The sequence below is a fragment of the Tympanuchus pallidicinctus genome, unplaced genomic scaffold (assembly GCF_026119805.1).
Source record: "Tympanuchus pallidicinctus isolate F22 unplaced genomic scaffold, pur_lepc_1.0 scaffold5, whole genome shotgun sequence".
Classification (NCBI taxonomy): Eukaryota; Metazoa; Chordata; class Aves; order Galliformes; family Phasianidae; genus Tympanuchus; species Tympanuchus pallidicinctus.
The window spans coordinates 23,600,383-23,622,490 of NW_026294769.1; the positions used below are offsets into that span (position 1 = coordinate 23,600,383).

General features: G+C 34.4%; 1 protein-coding gene across 5 annotated transcripts in view; it reads left to right on the top strand.

Moving 5' to 3' along the window:
• The window catches only part of CDH19 (cadherin 19), a 96,919-nt gene extending 75,817 nt beyond the window's left edge, over positions 1-21,102 (top strand). For all 5 annotated transcript variants that reach the window (XM_052704071.1, XM_052704070.1, XM_052704069.1 and 2 more), the window contains 5 exons: positions 1,242-1,378; positions 9,198-9,319; positions 13,501-13,618; positions 15,567-15,818; positions 20,391-21,102. In XM_052704071.1, coding sequence (XP_052560031.1) covers positions 1,242-1,378; positions 9,198-9,319; positions 13,501-13,618; positions 15,567-15,818; positions 20,391-20,881 — 1,120 coding nt within the window. In that variant the 3' untranslated portion in view covers positions 20,882-21,102. The remainder of the gene's footprint in view (positions 1-1,241; positions 1,379-9,197; positions 9,320-13,500; positions 13,619-15,566; positions 15,819-20,390) is intronic.
• Positions 21,103-22,108: the final 1,006 nt, after the last annotated feature.

The following is a 22,108-nucleotide window of genomic DNA, read 5'->3' on the forward strand; positions in this document are numbered from 1 at the left end:
AATTGGTTTCGTTACGAGATTTCTTAATTTATTCTCTTAGTGATTTTCCAAACATGCTAAAAAATAACTATTAAAATGTTAGAGACTCATCAGAATGCAGACACATAATCTGAGCTAGAGTCTTAAGTGCCAGTAAGAGATAAAAGGGGAGATTTAGATTGAGTATAAGGAAGATATTTTTACAGTTAGGATGGTGAAGCGCTGGCACATGTTGCCCGGTGAGGTGGTAGAAACACTGTTCCTGGAGATTTTCAATGTTAGGCTGGATGGGGCTCTGAAAAGCCTGATCTAGCTGTTAGTGTTCCTGTCCATTGCTGGGGAGTTGGTCTAGATCTTTAAGGATCCCTTCCAATTCAAACAAGTATAAGATTCTATGATAAAAAGATTTTATCAAGCAAAATTAGAAATGCAAAAAAAGAGGGAACAATTGTGAATTCCAAACTGGAATGATAAGAACTTTCAATCCTTCAATCAGATTTTTCTTCTCTGAAATTGGCTGCTTGGAGTTGTGACGCATAGTCCTTCTTTAATGTCATGAATAATATCTGCAAATATTCTTTCCATCTGAACCAATACTTTTGGTATCTTTTTTCAGTCCATCTCTGGCTTGTGACCAGACTTTAACAATTTGAATGGTATGTATGTGTGCATGTGCATGTCTGCATATGGAAGTAGCCTGCAGAGCATTTTAAGTGACAACTCAGGAGCAGTGGACTGATTTGCATTCATCTTCTACTTTAGGGTTTTGTACCCTGCCCAGGTGGCACCTCATTATAGATAGTTGTCTTTCTTTATAATGCCCATTGCCTCAGCATCAGAGCATGTCAACAATGATAAAATAGATTTACCATTATACATCCACTTAACTGTTAGTGTTATTCATTTCACAAGTGGCACTTTCGCTGTTTCTTTTCAGCAAAGTCATTCTCCTGCTGTGAGCCTGAAGAATGAATAATACAATTCAGGTTCAGTTCATATTAATATAGATCTGAGATATATTTAGTTTTATAAAAAGAAGAGCTTTGATCTTGACAGCAGTAAATTTTGAATGTTTATAAGTGTACATTTTTCATTATTTCTGAGTTCTTGCTGCACACATTTATATGTATATATGCACGGTTCTGTTTTCTCATCTGACAGTAGCTTTATGTGTCCCTGTTTCTGATAGGGATTTTCAGTATCAGGGAATCTCTCCCTTTTTTTTTTTTTTTTTTTTTTTTTTTTAATTTATTTTAATGCAGGTATTCTATTGTCCAAGGCATGCATTTAAAGAGATTGTTCAGCATCAATGAACACAATGGAACAATCATTACAACTGAACCTCTGGACCGAGAGAAAACTTCTTGGCACAACATAACTGTTACAGCCACAGAAACTAGTGAGTAAGAATTTTAAGGAACACTGTGTTTTGTGTACTGCAAACTGTAATTATCCTCTGAATATGCCTTCTTTTAAATGAAGAACTTATGCTTCCTTTTCTTTATATTACTATTGCTTGCTACATGAAGGAGCATTATTAAAATGATTAGTTAAATAGAAGCAGAATATATTTGAGCTCTAAAGTCCTCTGCTCTTTCATAAAAGATGACCTTATTATACACACACACATATATATGTATATAAAGAAATTGTAATAGGATTGAAACTGTAATGCTTTCAAGTTAGACTGAAGCATATGAATTGCTCCTGTAGTGAAAGTACTTATGTTAAATTAGACCCTGGTTAATTTCACACCAGATTTTTGACTAGTATAAAATTAGCCAGGGTCTAATTTAACGCCAGTCAGAAACTTGTGGCTCAAATTAATTCTGAATGATAAGGCTTAAATCAGCTAGACTTTAAGTGCCAATTTAATCTCTGAAACATCCTTTATATAGGGTTCTCCTGTCAGTTTGTTTGAAAGTCAAATGCAAATTGCCTGTATTTGCACTTCTGGTTATCTGCTTGCCCTAACTCTGAGACAATGCCCCAGAAAATTAACAACTAACTATTGACTTACAAAGTGATTTAACGGGATTATTGGGATAGCATTTAATAACTTCACATTCTTCTTAGGGAGAAGAAACATACAAAACTGGAGGCTAATCAATAGATTAGACAGATTTTCTAAATACTTTTAGCACACTTTTTTATTCCTGAATCTCAGTAAAAAAATATTTATTGGTAAATCTGCTTTAAACATATATTCATTGGTTGCACTTTTCCCAGAAGGAAGCATCCACTGTATCTGTGTCAGAATAGTACTGGTAGAAGTTCAATGCAGCAGAGCTGGCAGCAATTTTCACTGAAGTCTTTATTTTGTATTTGGGAATTTATGGTATTATCTTCCTTTTCAGCTTCTCTGGGACTTTTAAAACATAAATATATCTTACTTTTCATGTAGCTAGGCGGCTAGCAGGTGATGATAAAACTGATCTCTGGCATATTTTTTATCGTATCTTGAATAGCACTATAGAAACACAGCAGGATGACTTTGGTCTGGATTTTTCTGTTTAGCTAAACAATAAAAAAGGAAAGAATCAAATGTTAGAAACGAATGTCTCTTCAGCAGCAGGAGAAAGTGGATCTTTCATAGCAACAAAAGTTATTGTAGAGAAACTGAGCCCTCATTATTTTCATATACTTATTCTTTATTTCTTTAATGATGATAAGATCACTGTCTATAAAACTACATTCAAAAGCATTGAAGTTAGGTCACCTTGGTATGGTCATACCTGAAATGATTTATATTACGAACTAGTAGCATTTTATTCCTTGAATATAGTCATAAAATATGCTGTGTGCATGAGACATTTTGTGGATGACATTGTATCTCCACTGAAGCCAAATCAAAATGACATTAGACTTCATCCATACTACCTATTAATTGCAGCTGAGATACATTTCACAACTTTGTTACGGAAGTAGCATCTCTGTAGGTCTATTGATGTCCCGGCATTCGTACAGGACTCAAACCTTCTGCCTCTATTGTGATAACAAGGATCAGAGATTAGAGACCTGTCTTCTATTGCAAGATTTGTGTCTTCATCATCCTATTCTCATCCTGTTGGGATAAATTATTTTAAAGGTACCCAGAAGCAGACCTTATTTACTGGACCTTAAACTTAAGCAGTGGGAATCTGCAATGTGTTGTTCTACTGCAAAGTCTTGTTCTACTTCATGCTAAAAGATGGTTCCAGATCAAGAGAAATCAAGTACAGTTTGATCAGGTGTTCTTGTTTTTTACTCAGCTTCCACTGAGTAAAAGCGCAAAGCATAAATAGAAGCATTCTAGCCATGTATGAGAGCAAAAAATCCTTAAGCAATCAGATTTACTTGGCAATGATTTAATAAGTTATATGATAATTGATAAACTTTTTATTATTATTATTTGGAAGAGTAATATCTGTCACAACTTCTCAGTCAAACTAGGGGTGAATGACAAAAGTTTAGGGGTGAATGACAAAAATTCTCGGTGATAGCAATTGCCTTGAGCTTACTTCGATCTTCATTTATCTATATGTCTGTGCTAAAATTAATACTAGATTTATCTACACTCACCCTAAAGAGACAAATCATTTGTCTATAGAGTTCTGCAAATATTCATTGCATTTCAAAACTACTGCATGACTGCAGAATGTGCATCTCTTTGAAGGTTTCAGTCTTGGAGCATATAATTAATTTTCACTCCACTATGAAAACGTATAATTTTGTTGATAGACTTCTTACATTTTACATTTGTTTCTTTTTTTGTTTTGTTTTGTTTTTATTTTTTCTTTTTTATAGTTTCTTTTAAATATTTTGTATATTTTATATATTATGTATATATTATAAAGTAGCAACTAAAGAAACCTGCTTCAGCATTATTATCATTTTTTAATTCAAATTTCCTTTTACTGGCTGGTACTAATTCCAAACTTTTTAATACCCTGCAAGTATTGAGTTCTATTTTGTACCTCTGGAGTGCTACTGCTTTGTTTCCCCTCTCCCCCCCCACCCCCCTCATAGCTCCAAAACTAATTGGTAAATTATTTTGATTCTTAGTAATTAGACCACCAAACTCATTCTTGACACTGATCTAGCTTATTGTATCTGATATTCTGTTCTCACATAATTTTATTTTCAAGTTGTGATCTCTCTTGGAGATTGTGACAAAAATCTTTAGATCAATGTAGTAATGTAATAAATCTAATGTATATTAACGGTATTGAGATTCTGACAACTATTTTTCTGTATAAAGAATAAAAGAAAAATCAGTATTGCCTGTTATTGAACTCCTATGATTTCAGAAGGATTTGAATCACAGAATTATTTAGGTTGGGAAGGACCTGAAAAATCATGTAGTATCAACTTCCTGCTGTGGACAGAGCTGCCACTCACCAGATCAGACTGCCCCATCCAATCTGTCCCTGAACACATCCAGGGATGGAGCAGGAACTATTAATCAGTTTTCAGTGTAAAAAAGCTAATGATCTGTTAGGAAGCACAAATATTACATTACCTTTAACTTCTAGTGTTTTCCCCACTTCCCATGAAAAACAGACTTCTACTACAGTGTTATTTTCCAATGGCAATGTGGGAAATGATTTTTCTTGCCATTTTACCATACACTGAGGTTAAAATAAAAGTCCAAAACAAAAAAAGACAATCCAAAAATAGTGATGATATGAAAAAGATGTGTAGGTCAGTTGGTGAAAGAAAACAGAGGGGAATGACAGCTACATTCCGCATGGTGCTGTGCTTGTTCAAATATTTGACAGTAGGCATCCAACGTGGAATACATAAATTTTGGGAGCAAGCAAGTTAGGAACTGGGCTAAGTATCTGGGCTCTTTCCATGCCACTTTGTGTATGCATGAAGCCACCAAAGGTACTCCCCAACTCCCAGTAAGAATCATAAAACTTTCCTTTAAGTACCAGTCAAGCCACATCTCTGCCTTATACATGAAATCTTGACCTATGTAAAACAGATTAAGTCCTACAGTATCATTACTAAAAGGGCTATGCATTACTTTTTATATTTATTTCAAAACTAAACCAAGCATTGTTTCATTGCTCTTATATTATCTAGTGATTTCACAGGAGAAATAGCAATGTGAAACTGCTGAGCATCCAGCTGTTTTTCTCTATTTTAGTTGCTTTTGCTGCCACTTTGGCAAAAGACTCAAAAGTTTCAGCACAAATTCCGTAAGATCAAAAAAACAAAACAAAACAAAACAAAACATTTTTTCAAGCAATGAGGTAATTATATATTTAAAAAGCAATGTAAGAACCACCTAAATCCTACAGTTTCACATAAGGCAGAAAGATTTTCTCTTTAATGCCCATTTGACTATTTTAAGAACATTCCTTCAGGTTTTCTGAATGAGGCAGAAGCAGTGATACTAACACACATCATGAGGTGCTACAATGAATATTCTTGCAAATAACAAGCTTGTGTTTTAGACAGAACAGTTTGTGATATTGTCAGGTATTTAGGCTAACAGATATTCAGGGTTCGTGGAATTTTTAAAGATGATTTTATTCACTGGAAAATGTCTTGCATATGGCCCTTATCCTACAATACAGTTAAGTTAATGTGAATGATACTGTTGCCATGAAAATTCTTGCCTCCTGCAGTAATGCATTACATTGGGGAGAAAACAGACCTTTCTAAGAGCTGAGTGATGATTAGTGCCATCTAAGTGAGGACTGAATCTGCTGATAGATGATAGATTCCTCCAAGAGTATTCAGTATGTGCAGATCTTTTTCTTTGTTAATTTCAGGTGTGTCCTGATTTCAGCAGGAATATAGTCAATTTTCTTCATAGTAGCTGGCATAGTGCTGTCTTGGATTTAGATTGAAAATAATCTTGATAATACATCAATATATTTCTGCATCTCCCTGCCACTGAAAAGTCTGAGGGCCTGCCAGGAGCTGGGAGGGAACAGAACCACGACAGTTGATCCAAACTGACCAAAACATTATTCTATACCATGTGATATCATGCTAAACAATAAAACTCAGGGGGATTTAGTCAAGGTTGGATATCATTTCTCAGGAGCAGGCTTTGCTACCATTTCCAAAACTGAGAGGAGCTGGATTAATCACACTCTTTGTGACTCATGCTTGACTTGGTGTTCACCAGTGCCCCCAAGTCTTTTTCTGCAGAGCTGCTTTGGAGTTGAGTAGCACTCGTATACTGGTGCCTGGGGTTGTTATTCTCCAGGTACAGAACTCTGCACTTCTTGTTGAACTTCATGCAGTTTTTTGTCGTCACAACTCTACAGCCTGTCAGGTTCCCTATAGATGGCTGCATAGCACTCTAGTAAGTAATTTCCTCCTGCTTCAGGTCACATGCAAAATATGCTAAGAATGCACTCTATCATGTTATTGAGACAATTAACGAAGATGTTAACTGGGACAGAACCTCTGTTTGTTCCAGGCCTCCAACGAGACTTTGTGCCACTGACCACAACCATCTGCGTCTGGTTGTTCAGCTAGTTTTTGATCCACATCACTGTCTGCTCATCCAGCTTGTACAAGTGTAGCCTTACAACCGCAGCTGCCAGCTCCCTCAGCTCTCCTGGGTGCATGCCACCAGCGATCATGGAGTTGTGTATATCCAATTTCTTCAAGTATTCCTCAACTTAATCTTCTACCAAGGACATGTCTTCCTAGCTCCAGCCATTCAGCCAGGCTGCTGAGATATGGGATTCCTAAAGAAGTCTTGCTGTAAAGACTGAGCCAAATAGGGCATTCAGTACCTCAGTTTTTTCATTGTCCTGCATAACCGTATCTTCTCTTTTCTTAAGAGAGCACTCACATTTTCTCCTAGTCTCTCTTTTGTTATTGAGGTATTTGTAGAAGTCTTTATTGTTGCCTTTTTCCTGGAAAGATTCAATTCTGTCTAGGTTTTGGTTTTCCTAATTTAATTACTAGCTACTCAGAAAACATCTCTGTATTCATTCCAGGTTACTTGTCCTTTTTTCTACCCTATGAATGTTCCTTTTTTTTTGTTTAAATTTGATCACGATCTCTTTGTTCTTTCATGCGGGTCTACTGGACCTACTTTCACCTGACTTCCTCTTTATTAAGATACATCTCTCCTGAGCTTGGAGAAAGTGATCTTTGAATATTAACCTGCTTTCTTGAGCCTCTCTTCCATCTAGGGCTTTGTCCTGAAGTACTCTACCAAGCAGATCTTTGAAAAAGCCATTGTCTGTTCTCCCAGATTCCAGGGCTGTGAACTTGCACTCTCCTCACTGCCTTAAGGATCTCAGCCATTTCGTGGTCACTGAAATCAAGGTTGCCTTTTACTTTCACATTCCTAGCAAGCCCTTCTTTGTTGGTGAGAATAAGGTCCAGTACAATATCTCTCCTCATTGGTTCCTCAGCCACTTGGAGAAGGAAACTACCATCAATGCACTGCAGAAACCTTCTCAATTGCGTATGCTCTGCAGTATTGTTTCTCCAGCAGGTATAGGTGTGGTTAAATTTCCCTGTGATCACCAGGGCTTGTGAATGTGAGACCTATCTATCTGTACAGGGCCTCATCCACTTATCCTTCCTGATCAGGTGGCCTGTACCAGACCCTCACTACAATGTTACCTGTCCTTTCTCTCGAGTTAATCTCAACCCACAAATTCTGTCAGGTCCTTATCCCTCCCGATACTGATCTCCATGCACTCCTGCTGGTCGTTGACATAAAGGGTGGCACACCTAATTTGACTCTTCAGCTGTTCTTTGTCAAGGTTGAGTATGACCAGTTGTGTCATCAATGAATATACAGATGTTACAATTAAGAAACACACAAGAAAGTTAGGCTAAACAGGTTATGAGTCTTCTGTAATGGTTCCATCCCTTCTCAGCTCCTCTGGCTCTATCACTAGCAAGGAAGTATGAGAAGCAGGAAAATCCCTGACTTAGTGTATGTATTGTTCTGAAATAACTAAAACATTAGTGTGTTATCAATATTTTCTTCCTAAATCCAAGACACAGCGCCATACCGGCTAAATAAAATTAACTCTAGCCCAGCTGAAACCAGAGTTAGGTGACTCTTATGAACATTTGTATTGCATAGTTTGTTTAGACCTAATACACAATTTTATAGTGTGTTTTTTCCTCATCTAAGATAGTTACAGCAATGTAACTTTGTATAAATGCACTAAGTGCAGGAATAGAAGTGCCTTATACAGACAAATTTTAATTTCCTTTTCATAGGGGAGGAAGATATACTGATACAGTTTTTTCTTATCTAAAGTTGCAGTAGCAAAGTAACCCATGTAACAGAGGCAGTACAGTTTTCAGAAGTACCAAATGCCTGAGAATTAAATCTGTTGTGCAAATAATACTCAGAACAAAATTGTAATCTCTGTCTATTAAGTCTACCTGTGAGTAGGTAAACTCTGACTTCTTTACAAGTATATGCTTCGAAGTAGTCAAATTTCTTGCTTTACTATTTACTAGGTAAATAGTATCCTATTTACTAGGATTAAGTATCAGTGTCCACTGGAAGTCATATATATGGCTGACAGTGGCAGAAATATTTTGCAAGTATTTAAGTTTTTGGTATGGTTTTCACTAAAAAGGTAAAAATCTTGAAACACCATGACAGGAGTGAAGTCTGGTAAAAGAGCATCATGTAAGTAACGGTAGCAAGAAAATGTAATTCATTTTCTTAAAAGCTTGTGACCAGTCACTACAACATCCTTTATTAGTACATCAAGCCATTCTGCATGAACTAAACCTCATCTAATTTCTCCAAATCAGATTTTATTTTTACACTGAATTCCATTTCCAACTCAGTAAATGGAAGAGTGAAAATCTAAACTTTTATGAGAAATATCCTTACATATTTCAATATATATTATTGTATTTTAACATGATGTATTGGATAGTTAAAACAAAACAACAACAACAACAACAACAAACAAAACCCAACACCTTTTTGTAGATAGAACTCTATTAAAACAAAAAGAAATATCTCAGCACTTTCTGTTCTGTTTTAGCAATTAAGATTATATTTTTTGTTCTAACTTCAAAAGAACATGCTAAATCATTTTACAGGTTAAGTTTGAACAAAATAAATAAAAACAGTTTAGTATGTAATGTGTCTGTAGGTCTCAGTGGCTACTTTCTTCTCCATCAGATGTAAAAAAGTTATCTAATGTTACATTACCTCAAAATGTATAGTAGTTAATACATAACATTGAATTTCTGCCTTTTTTAATCATTAGGAAATCCTGAAAAAATTTCAGAAGCAAATGTATATATCCAAGTTCTTGATGTAAATGACCATGCACCAGAATTTCCTAAATATTATGAAACATTTGTTTGTGAAAATGCAGTACCAGGTCAGGTAAGTGTGAATGAGTTAGCAGACATTTTTCTCATTATTATGAAAATTTAATTGGAGATATTAATGTTTTTTCTATTATTTACTACTGCAGTATTGCAAGCATAGGATGGATTTTGTCTAATTTCAAAATCAGTTCTGTTGATATGTGTATAATGTGAAATACCAATTTCAGAAGTCTGATATGTATTTTCCCCCCTTAATTGAAACAAAATAATACTGATAATTCTAAAAAGTTTCCCAATACATAGAAAACAGTCTTAATTTTTGACAAAAAATCATATGAATATATATTTATATCATATATAGAAGTAAACCAATATAGATTTCTTAAATCAATAGTTAATGCTTGAAATTAAATAACTCAGTATCAATTAATAAAACATGGAAACCTATAAAATTTGTCTTTGTCATCTATTTCTGCACTTGTCTACAACATAAAAAAGCTCAGATTGTTTATCTTCCAAGGCTTTTATTACTCCACAGTTGTTTTTTAATAAATAACATCTGTATATTAGCCCACTAGTGATTTCTCTTAAAAAGCATTTTTTAATTAAAAAGTAAAAAAAAATAGTTATGTTTAACATTATAAAGTTTAACATTATAAAGTTTGTTTAACATTATAAAGTTTGAATGAAGGATGAAAAAGATCTTCCATTTCAATGTACAAACAAAAAGGTGCTCTGAATTACTTTTTCGTTTTATTACTCCCTTCCCCCTTTTTTTTTCATCGATAACAGTTTGTGAGAGTCTCAGATGGCTTTAGTTTGACATGTGGAGACCATTCAAAGAGCTAGTTAAATTGACTTCTCATTAGCAAATTATTTTAGGAGCAACAACACAAAGTTGCTACTGATATGCATAATAACCACTTAGAGACTGTTATTATCCTTAATGTTTACAACTTACAACTGAACTGATAGACATATAAGAGACACATCAGCTATTTTTTCTCTTTTGATTTTAATTCTATTGCACCCGTATTAGAATATTTATTCCTTTTCATCAGCTAGAAGCCTAGAGGTTATAAAGTGATTTTGTAAGTTGCAGTGGTTGTTCTTTGAATAATACAACTTCAGAAGAGTCAGTTTAAGCAAGGGAGGAGCTTAATCAGTACTTCACATGTCTTTGTTTAGACAAACTTCTGCAATCATCTACAAAGACTCCAGGAATCTGCTTAGAGAGTATGACCTGAGGTCAAAGCTTGTATTGATATTCTATCTCATTTCAATTTTTAAAGTAGCTTTCTCATTCTTTTTAGCTGGAAAGGATATGCTGAGAGATATTCTGGATACCTCCAGAATTCTAATTTCTCACAGCTGACTTGTGTCTGCTTTCATGAGATACGTTGTAATAGATTTGCCTCTCCCAACTTACAAAGCTTTGAGAAAAGAAAAGCACTGAAGAACGAAAGATAGTGTCAAAAGTTAAATTTTATTTTAATGACTTTTTCTTGAGTCCTTCCTGATACACAATAAAAGAGTGACATAATATGTAGTCCTAGAGTATACATTGCTATAATAAAGAATATATAATGAATCACAAATAAATAATTAGTCATGTTCTAAACAGCCAGTCCTAGAGGCAGTATAAAATACCTAAAAACTGAGAAAAATACTTCCTTTTTTTTCCTGTAAGATTCAAATAAACTTTACTTACTGGTGAACCTTCCTGTCTTTGTAAAGGAATTTTGCAAGAGTTACAGACAACTTTGGTTTATTCTCTGAAAAATATATATATAAAAAGATTTTGTTGTTTTTTATGACTGAGAGACAGTCTTCTGAAATTTTACAATAGAAATGAGTGCAAAAAATATAGTCTTATTTTGGCAACATTCTAAATCCACTCATCATACTTATCAGATATTTTGAATGTATTTTTCACTATTTGTAATATCTCACAACCCATAAGTCAGTTATATATTGATCACAACATGTTTTTTTTCTTTCTTTCATTGAAGGGAAAAAAAACCAAAACAAAAAAAAAAAAAAAAAAAAAAACCAAGAAAACAAACAAACAAAAAACACACTTTATCTGCCCTACCAGCATTAAATATATTAGTCTCAAAATAACTTGAGCCTGAAAGTAGCTATGAAGAATAGTTTTCCACCCAACTGCAGCTACAACTAGTGTCAAATCAATATAACAGTATTAGTAAGGTATCTAAAAACTGGGATTCTCTTTGAATTTATAGCTTCTTGTAAACTTGGCAGAAGATGACCAGAACCCTTTATTTTCTTCTTCTTAGATATTTGCAATCGCGACAAAGGGTTGAATTCTAAAAGCAAGAAACTATAAAAACAATTAGGATGTAAAATGAGCCAAAACTATTCCAGAGACATCACAGTAAAAATATTTCCCAGAAAGCTCAATTCTGAAGGCATTAGTTATTTAACTTTTAATTTGTGGGACAAAAATTTGAAGTAAACTATGAGACAACTCGCATCTTGAGTAAGCAAGCTAAGCATTCAAAATAGGCCTATATTTTGTGGATGTTGGGTTAAACCCCATAGCATTTCTGTTATGCAGGAAACAGAACTTAGATGAAGACAAGCTGCACTGGATACAAACTGAATTAATGCTTCTCTAATACATATTAATCCTGGCAATTCTGAGTTCATATTATTTGGAGATTACATATGAAATGACTTCAGTGTTGCAGCTTACTTAGTAATTTTTGTTACTAATTACGTATGCAGAGCTTTTTAAACTAGAGACAAGAAAAAAAGCATTAATTTACTTACTGCTTTACCTTTAATAAATTAGTCATCAGTTAGAGTAAAAATGAAAACTACTCATTTGATACAGAAGGAAAGAAAGAAAATCTTTACTTGAGTTCTACGGGTATGTGATTAATGTTGGGGCAATGCCCTCACTGATATTTCTTACAATGTAAAAACATGATAAATCTATGTAAGCACAGTGTATTCTGATTGGCCTTTACTCTAAGCTATAGCCTTTGTACACTGTCACCAGGTGTAATCACTACTCTCATTATTAGCAATAAAATATTTTGAAATTACAGGTTTGAATTACATTTTGCATATAAGAGGGGAAGAATATGAAGAATACAAAGCTTCTGGGGGTATACACCACTCTTTACACTATTTTATGGATTTCAAATTAGCTTGCTTTAAAGGAAAACAAATATTGAATTCCTAACTCTTTCATTAAAAGAAATCTTAGTCAGGAAGGAGTCTTCAAAGGCACAGGTGGAAGGTTGTAGTCGCTTCTGCTGACTTACTGTTGTCTTTGCTTTTAAAGTAGTGCTTGTAGCATTTGTGTGATTTCTGGTTTGGGGAAAGTTGAAAGTGCAAGACTATTAGATAGAAATATCTGTAAGGCATGAGATGACTAATAAAACTAAATTCAAATTAGATATTGGGTTTTTTTTGGCTTTTCATCAGCTAGATTTCCTTATAATCAATGATATCAGTGATTATTTTCACTACTGTATGTGGATGCCCAGTAAACTAAATATTTACTGGTAAAAATAAAGAAACAAACAAACAAACAAACAAAAAAAACCCCACATTTTTATTATTAGCAGAAACATTTAGAATTCATTAAATATAAGGTTTTTACTTATTTACAGAGATAAAATATAATGAACTCTATAGGTTTTGATTTCATTTGGTCATGACACGTTTGTAAATGAAGGCAATTTTATATTCCTGACCAGAAATAGGCAAATAAAATCCATAATCAGTCTGTTATAATATTCATAATCAACAATTCAGCACATGAATTTGTAAACATCTCCCTTGCTGCTGCTACAATATATCAGGTCAATGTGTTTGTGGGCTCAAAGGAATATATTTTGTATAGAGGAATTCATTCAAGTGTATGATTCTTTTCTGCTTCTTTTCATTTATGGAAATCTAATTTGCCCCTTGTCTTTTGATCTGGGAAATCTTATATTTTCTGAAGATTTTAAAGTCCATCTCTCCCAAACTGATGGAAAAAAGAACACAAAGTAAAATATTTGCAGAAGACCAGTCTTGAATTGACTTTTTGCGTATGGGAGCTGGATATTTGTGAACAAATAACGTGTACTTAATATGGAGTTGCAAATCTAATTTCTAGCATTAACCGTTTAACATTATATCTGATATGCTCTTTTACAATTTTAAAGGCACGTTAGACACTTTAATTATTAAACAATTGTGCTTATCTCTTTCCAGCTAATTCAGAGCATCAGTGCAGTGGACAAAGATGACTCAGCAGAAAGTCACCAATTTTACTTCTCATTGGCTCAGGAGGCCACAAACAACTCGCGTTTTATTGTCAAAGATAATCGAGGTAGTGTCATTAAAAACTCTAATGAAGATGCATGGACATCACCTCCCTCACATTAGCAATTGGAAAATTATTCACTTAAAATGAAAATGTCATTGTAACTAAGCAGCAAAAGATGATTTCATGTCAAGGAAAGTAAAAAATCTTAGATGAAAAATATAGTTATTCCTTTCAGTTTATACTCCTAATCCAAGAGACAATTTTAACAAGAAAGTTGTTACATCCCATTACTACTTATCTATGCAACAAGACTGCCAGGAAGAAACTGCTGTTAGTACAAATCTGTTATTTCACCACATCAGCAAGAAGGGAGGAGAAGTCTCTATGGAGACCTCAATTCAGCTTTCTAGTACTTGAGGGGAGCTTATAAATAGGAGGAAAATTGACTTTTTAAACAGCCTTTAAATAGTGATAGGAAAAGGGGGAAGGTGGTCAGGCACTGGGAGAAGCTGCCCAGAGAAGTTGTGAATGCCCCATCCCTGGAGGTCTTGAAGGCCAGGTTTTATGGGGCCCTGGACAGCCTGATTTAGTGGGTGGTAAATCAGCCCACATCAGGATCTTTAAGGTCCCTTCCAAACTAAGTCATTCTAGGATTCTATGATAAATAGAAATGTGATCTGTTTTCCTAAAAGTTTAATCTACATTCCTTCATTACTGATGCCATCACACAAGTGTATCCTAGTGTTCTGGCTAGGTGACTAAATCAATGGAAATAAGCTCCGGAATGTTTAGACCACGTTAAATGGCAAACTGCTTTTCTCATTATCTCCAAAGTTAAATTAAATGTTTTAATGTGCTTTTCACCTTCCATCTTCATTAATGTCTCACTCAGTGCCAGGAGGAGATAACTTCCTAAATAAAGGTCAAATTCTATAAGAAGAATAAGAAATTCCCACCTTTTCTCATTCTGCCCAAAATCATAGCAAAGCATTGCACAAGACAGTGCATCCAGTGGCTATTGGTGAGGGAAAAAAAATCTTTTCAATCATCATATTTTCAATCCACAATCTTTATCTTTCTACAGAATTTCACACGAGTATCTAGGTGATCTGGAAGAGGTCCAGGGAGAAGCAAGAGAAAATCAACAGATCTGGAACATTTTATCTCCCTAAAATTTGACTTAGAAACATGAAAGAACTTCAATAGATTGCTAGCATAAATATTTTGTAGAGATAATTGCAAAAACTTGTGCTTTTTTTTTCTTTCTACACATATGCACATAAGTAGTAATTCTCCCTGCCATTATATAAATATTCACGTCAGATTTTTTTTTTTTTACTTTTTTCTTTTTTCCATTTTACACAGATTTAGTTAAGGTTATTTTGTTTTCCAAGCTAAGTTTCAGATTCAAGTTCGTTGATATGCAGCAGAAGCTGAACTTAATCTGCTTATTGGGCTTTATACAGAACTGATTTCTGAATGCTTATAGTTACATACAAGCAAGGTGAGAGCCTCTAGCAGCTTTTCCTTCATTTAGATAATAAGAGCTCAGCTAGATCAAGTTTTGAATTAGGGAAAGAAATAAAATATTATATTAGTGGACTTCTTCGCTTTCTGTTCTTTCAGTTTCCACATGCTCTCTCTGTGTGCTGTCAGGCACACTTTTGGAGACCTTTCATAGGTAAATTTCTATATTTCATCTGCAAGCTGCTGGACTATATACACAGCATCATTGTAAGAATCAGCTGATTGGCCAGAGCAGTGGGATGTTTTTTAGCTTTGAACATTATAAATACAGCTTTAAAAACAAATTTTATTAGTGAAACTGGAAAATATATGACAAAATAAATGCATTATTCACAGTTCACACAAGCAAAGGACACGTGTCCATAACTGGACTTACTTTCTTAACATCTATCATATTTAGCATTGTTTTTAAATAGGTTGGATTCCACTGCATTTTTATTGTTGCAAAATGCGAAATGTATATCACGTATAATTTGTCTTCTAGATAACACAGCTGGAATTTTCACAGCAGTAAGTGGCTTCAGTAGACAAGAGCAGTTTTATTTCTTCTTGCCAATCATAATTCTGGATAATGGATCTCCACCACTTACAAGCACAAATACACTCACTGTCACTGTCTGTGACTGTGATACTGAAGTGAACACCTTATACTGTCGTTATGGAGCTTTCCTGTATTCCATAGGCCTCAGCACAGAAGCTTTGGTTGCTGTTTTGGCTTGCCTACTAATACTCCTGGGTAAGTATGAGTAAGATATATGGTTGTGTTTTCTTCTACAGTAGTTCAGATTATGTGGCAAAAGTGATTCCTAGACTGGGGAAAAATAGAAATACTGTCTTATTGAGGAAAAAAACATAATAATGTAGATCTTTTGTTTCTTTTCTGCTTTCTAAAGCAATGCTATTTTTTCCAGTTTTCCATAAAATTTGATTCCTAACACAATGCTATAAAAGTTGGCTTTAGTTGATCCATGATTCTATTTATTTCTCCAGCACTGACATGAATAAAGATCTGGAAAGGCAAAGTCTGTACTGAGCCCAGGTAAAGCTGACACAGTTATGAAAGGAGATAGGTTAGTAAAAGATACCTTTGGTAGAGAAATGCTCATTCTTCCTTAGTTATGCCAAATACATAGCTAAGATAAGTGTAATTTAATTAAAGAAAATTCTCTCAGAGAAAGCTTGTTTCTCTCTAGAAACAAGCAGGATGTTCCTCTGTCCAGACTGCTCAGCGTAGGAAGGAGGACGCTTAGGGGAAATCTTATCAACGTGTTAAAAGTAATTGAAGGAAAGGTGTAAAGAAGATGGAGCCAGGCTCTTTTCAGTGATACACTGTGCCAGGACAAGAGGCAATGGGTACAAACTGGAGCATAGGAGATTCCCTCTGTACACTGGGGAGAACTTATGTGCTATGCAGGTGTCTGACACTAACAAAAGTTATCCAGAGAGGTTGTTGGGGGTTTGGGGGGTCTCCTTGGAGATTGCCAGAAGCTGCCTGGACATGGCTTTGGGTGGCCATGCTTGAGAAGGAGTTGGGCCACCTGACCTCCAGAAATAATCTTCCAAACTCAGCTTTTCTGCAATTCTGTAATAACGGCATTTTCAGATAACATTTTATTCAGATGTTGGATGTTTTTTCCCTCTCAAGAGACATAAAATTATCCTCTACTACTTGCAAAGTGTGGATGTGAAAAGGAGGCACCTTAAACAAATAGGAGATGTGCTTGTGAAGCCTCAATTATGCATAGTCAGCAAATGACACTCACAAAACAGTCTGCACAGTCTAGTCTGGCATTTTCAGCCCTGCAAGACACAGTGTAGTCACGGTACTCAGGGAAACAGCTTTTTTTTTTCCCTGGAAAGCATGCAATTATCTCAACTACATTTTCTCTTTTTCAAAAAAAGGGAATTGGACACAATATCCCTGAAGTGTTTGATGAGTGACTTGACACTGACATACTATAACAGCAGGCCCATTGTAGACATTATTCACCAAAGGCTAACTATCTCTCCCAAATCTATGCCTGAGTTATGGTTAAGATTTTGTAGTTTGAGGCCAGGAATGAAAGAAAGAAAGGTGATTAAGCTGGGTAGGTTTGTTTTATCAATCAAGCTGATGAGAATAAAGCCACAGGGAAGGACTTTCAGCTCCAACTTCATCTTCTGTTACTTGTGGAATAACATGGCATATCCATGTTATGCTTTATAATAAAATATCACAGGAAATACCATACCCCAAAATATCACCAAATAACCAAATCTTAGGGAAACAATTTTTCAACCAATAGTGCAACTCTACAAAGAAACAAACCCAACATCAGAAAATGAAGGTGAAAACAGATTTCACTGGTATCAAATCATCATTTTAAATTGTAAAAACTTAGCATAACCCGTTTTTCAGAAACTTCTAAGAAATAGAAAAAAATATAATCATAAACAAAACGAGCACGTAAACTGCAACAAACTATCTGACATCTCAAATAGAATATCTAGAAAAAAGGAATAAGAGCAGAAGTCTCACTGACTTATGAAACAAATTTTCAGAGATAAACATCTCAATGTATTTGTTAGTGAGAGCAAATACAGTATTAACATTTATAGACTTTCATATCAGTGAAAAAAATATAAAACAATTGTAAATAAACCCGATTTTTCTTTTGTTGTTTGCTTTTCACATGAAACTTCATAAGGATGTAAAGAACACTTATCTACCCTCATTATACAGTATGACCTCAGCTAATCTAAGATTAACAGCATATAAAGCATGTTATCACTAAGCATAAGAAAACAGGATTGAAAATGATGTCTGGCAACCATTCTGATATAGTATTTTGATTTGTTGTAGTATCAACACAAGAAAATAAGAAGTTCCAGACAGATATTGGAATTATTTTAATGTTAGATTAGGGAAAAATTACATTGAACAAGTGAACGTCACCCATATTCTGCATTCTATCCACAAGCTTATGGCCTTCTTTACCTTAGCACAAGGCATAGAATTTAGATCCAATTATTTCCTGTTATTTTACTTTTGATCTTTCAACTGAATCTCTGGATGAGAACTCACTGAAATTTCTCCTAGAATGTACCCACAACATAGTCCTACAGCAGCATGTATTGCACTGCAGCAGCATGCTTATGAGTTATGAATAAGGAGTTTATATGTCTTTGGACTCAGGATTATATAACATGCAGGAAAATGGAGAAAAACCACAGTTCTAAAAAAATAAAAAATTAAAAAACATTACTTCTCTCTCTGAACAATTTGAGTAGATCGGGTGATTAAAACAATGAAAGAGTACTTTGTTATTGTTATATCTAAATGGAAGTAATCTTGCCAGAAATGAGTCAATTCTTGACTCCATAGCAAGGTTCAGAATACAGTAGATCCCCCACTTCTCACTCCTGGTTTTCAAAAGAGAAAACAGGAATATATAGTAGGGATTGGCTGTTTCTAGACTTCCCTGCACTTCCAGAGTCACCTTGACTGAGCTGAAAATTAGAATGCAGGCTCCCTTGACTGAAGTACTTACCTTATAGTCTGTGCAAACTTACAAATGGGCCAAAGTGTATTTTGAGGCTTGTTGCAGGATATCTGAACCTGGTCACTTGCTATGCATTTACAGAGTTGAGGACCACGCAAAGTAGTCACTGCCACTTCTTTACCAAGGCCATCTTGGTCACTTGCAGACAGATCTCTCTCAGAAGAAAACAATTGCTGTCTACTGGGGCTATGAATATCATAAAAGTTTAAGTAAGAATATAGATTAAAAAAAATTAGACAGAAGTTAATATCCATTAGTTAAGTAATGAATTAAACCCTCTCATGTATACTTAGGACAATTCAAAATTGAACAATTTGCAACCTACAGCTGAGCATTAAATTTTATTCATTTTTTACTTTAGTTGATATTATGATATTTACTGTTGTAACTGTTCACTATGCAAAGGACTTTGAGAACTAGGAGTACTACATAGTTGTTTCTTTTTATAAATATAATTTAATAATTATAATTATATATAATTATAATAACATTATAAAAGTTTATGTTTCCAGTGCTTCCAAGTTTTATGCTAGCATTTCAAGACCTCATGAAGCAGTATGAGGGGAAATAAGATGCTTCATATCCCTTAAGGGAGGTAAAACCCCGTCATGATTGGCAGTTATATCATGTATATCCTGAGTCATAACTTACAGTTAGAGCACCTAACATCCATCCTTTAGATATTTATAAGAGTTTATAAGATCTCCTCTTAGTCTTCCTTCTCCAGGCTGAACAGCTCCAAGTCTCACAGCCTTTCTTCATAACGGAGATACTTTCAGGCCCCAAATCAGATCTGTTGCTCTCAGCTGGACTCTTTCCAGTAGCTCCCTGACTTTCTTGTACTGGGGAGCCCAAACATGGACACAGCACTTCAAATGTGGCCTCACTAGGGAGAGGCAGATGGGTAATGAATCACCTCCCTCAATCTGCTGGCTATATTCTTTTTAATACACCCCAAGATATCATTGGCCTTCTTGGCCACAAGGGCACACTGCTGGCTCATGGCCAACCTGTTGTCCACCAGCGACATACAGATCCTTTCTGCAGGGAAACATTAATCTCTCTGAATGTTATAGAATATTTAAACTGAATTGTTCAGCTCAAAATGAAATGGTGTAAGATTTTAAAAAAAATCTTTAAAATATATTTAAAAAAAGAAAAAGATTCTCATATGTTAAAATTGGAACTGTTCTTCTTCATAAGCCTCCACTGCTACAGCATTACACAAAATTTAGTTATAGTCCTCAAATTTCTAAATCAATGTTGTATAAAAAATTGAGCCACACCCTGCATGATCTATGGAACTGAATTATTTTTGGCCAATTGAGGAGGATATTTAGCTCTTTGCCTCATTTTTCATCTGTTCTTCCTGGGTCTCTAATGTGAAAGAGAGATTAAAAACTTTAAATTTTGAATATAAAATTGATATATTATGTGATAAAACAAAGCAGTTTCAGAAAACATAATCTGTTTCCATTACTGCTTCCAACTCTCATCTACTCAAAGAATTGCTCCATTTCATTCACCCATTTTATAAGTCCCTCTATAGCAGTTTTTCCACTACATACTATACTCAGTTCAAAACCATAAAATCTGTAACAATCACAGTTCTATAAATTTGATAAGATAGTTTCACTTTGCAATTGCAGTGATATTAAGAAACATTATTATTTTTAAAGGCTTTCCAGGCACATTCAAAGTCTCTGGCTTTGTTTATATTTTTCCTCACTTTCTTTTTGTTTTGTTTTGTTTGTTTGTCTTGTCAGTGTTCTTTTTGGCGATTATAGGAATAAGACAGCAGAGGAAGAAGACTCTCTTTCCAGAGAAAGTGGAAGAATTCAGAGAGAACATTGTCAGGTATGATGATGAAGGAGGTGGTGAGGAGGACACAGAAGCTTTTGACATTTCAGCACTGAGGACACGCACTGTCTTGAGAACACACAAACCTCGAAAGAAAATCACCACAGAAATCCACAGTCTCTACAGACAGTCTCTGCAGGTTGGTCCTGATAGTGCTATTTTCAGGCAATTCATTTCAGAAAAGCTTGAAGAAGCCGACACAGACCCTAGTGCTCCTCCATATGACTCACTTCAAACATACGCATTTGAGGGCACTGGCTCTTTAGCAGGATCTCTCAGCTCCTTAGGCTCAAATATGTCAGATGCGGATCAAAATTATGACTACCTTGTAGGCTGGGGACCTCACTTTAAACAGCTTGCAGGCATGTATGCTTCCCAAAGGAGTACTAGAGATTAGTTATTGTTTGATCACTTGTTTTTATTTTTCCATAAGTTCTCAGCGACCAAAATCAACTCAGTTTTTAAAAAGGAGGTCATACCACATTCAAGCACAAAAATAAAGATCAAAATCTTGGATGTGGTGATTTTCTGAAAAATCATACCAGGCCTATCATTATTTGAGAGGATGGGCATTCTCCATTTGAAAAAAAAAAAAAAAAAAAAAAAAAAAAAAGTAAACTAAGGCTGCCTGGGTCTTGCAAGTACAGAAGAAGGAATATAAGCCATAAATTGTTATTGTAAATATTCTGTCATCCACAAGCTTTAAACTATTTCCAAAGTTGACTTTTGCTCTCACTGTTGAATATATTCATAAAACAAAGTTAAATATTCATATTTGTATAATGCTTCATTATATAAAAACACTTGTGTGACAAAGTAGAATACAATTGTCAGAAGTACTTAATAATCTATTTATTGTTTGTTAGATGATAAAACTAAAATAAATCTTCTTTCTTGTAAACATAAAAATAAACACCTGTTACAACACCAGCATACTAATATCTATAATGGAGCTATTGGGAAATACATAAAACTAATACTTATTTTTAGCAAATAAGATAGGAAAAAAAAAAAGAAATTAATTCAAGTTAGAATCAATATTCAACATAAATACTGTAGTCCACCATGTAATATTACTGTACTTATAACAAAATATTATCAAAGCATAAGTATTTATCTTTAAGAGTTTAAATATGACTGTTATACCAGCATAGAGCTATTTTTATTTTTTTTTTATTATGGAATACAATATTATCAGAAGTAATCAATTTTACCATAACACTATCATGGATCTTTAAATTTCTAAGCTGATGGTTATAAAACTTTGTGTATAACATTGGATAATAGGATAGAAAAATGTTCTAATGTTGATTCATTTCTTCTGAAAATGATCCTGTATCATTCTATTAGACTCAAATAAAACTTCAAAATTAATCTCCCACTGTGTTTTTTGCAAATAGTCTACAGTCAATACAAAGATATTTCAGACGATTTCTATGCTCTTACATATATAGCTACTCAGAAGTAGTTTTGGATCTAAGCGTCATCAAACAATCAAATATAATCAAAACATTCTGTCTGGAAAAAGTTTTTTATTTATTTCTCTTCTATTAGTTGCTTACTTTACAGATTTTCAATCAATGTTTTCCTTCTTGCTCAGGTTGGAAAAGACCTTAAAGATCAT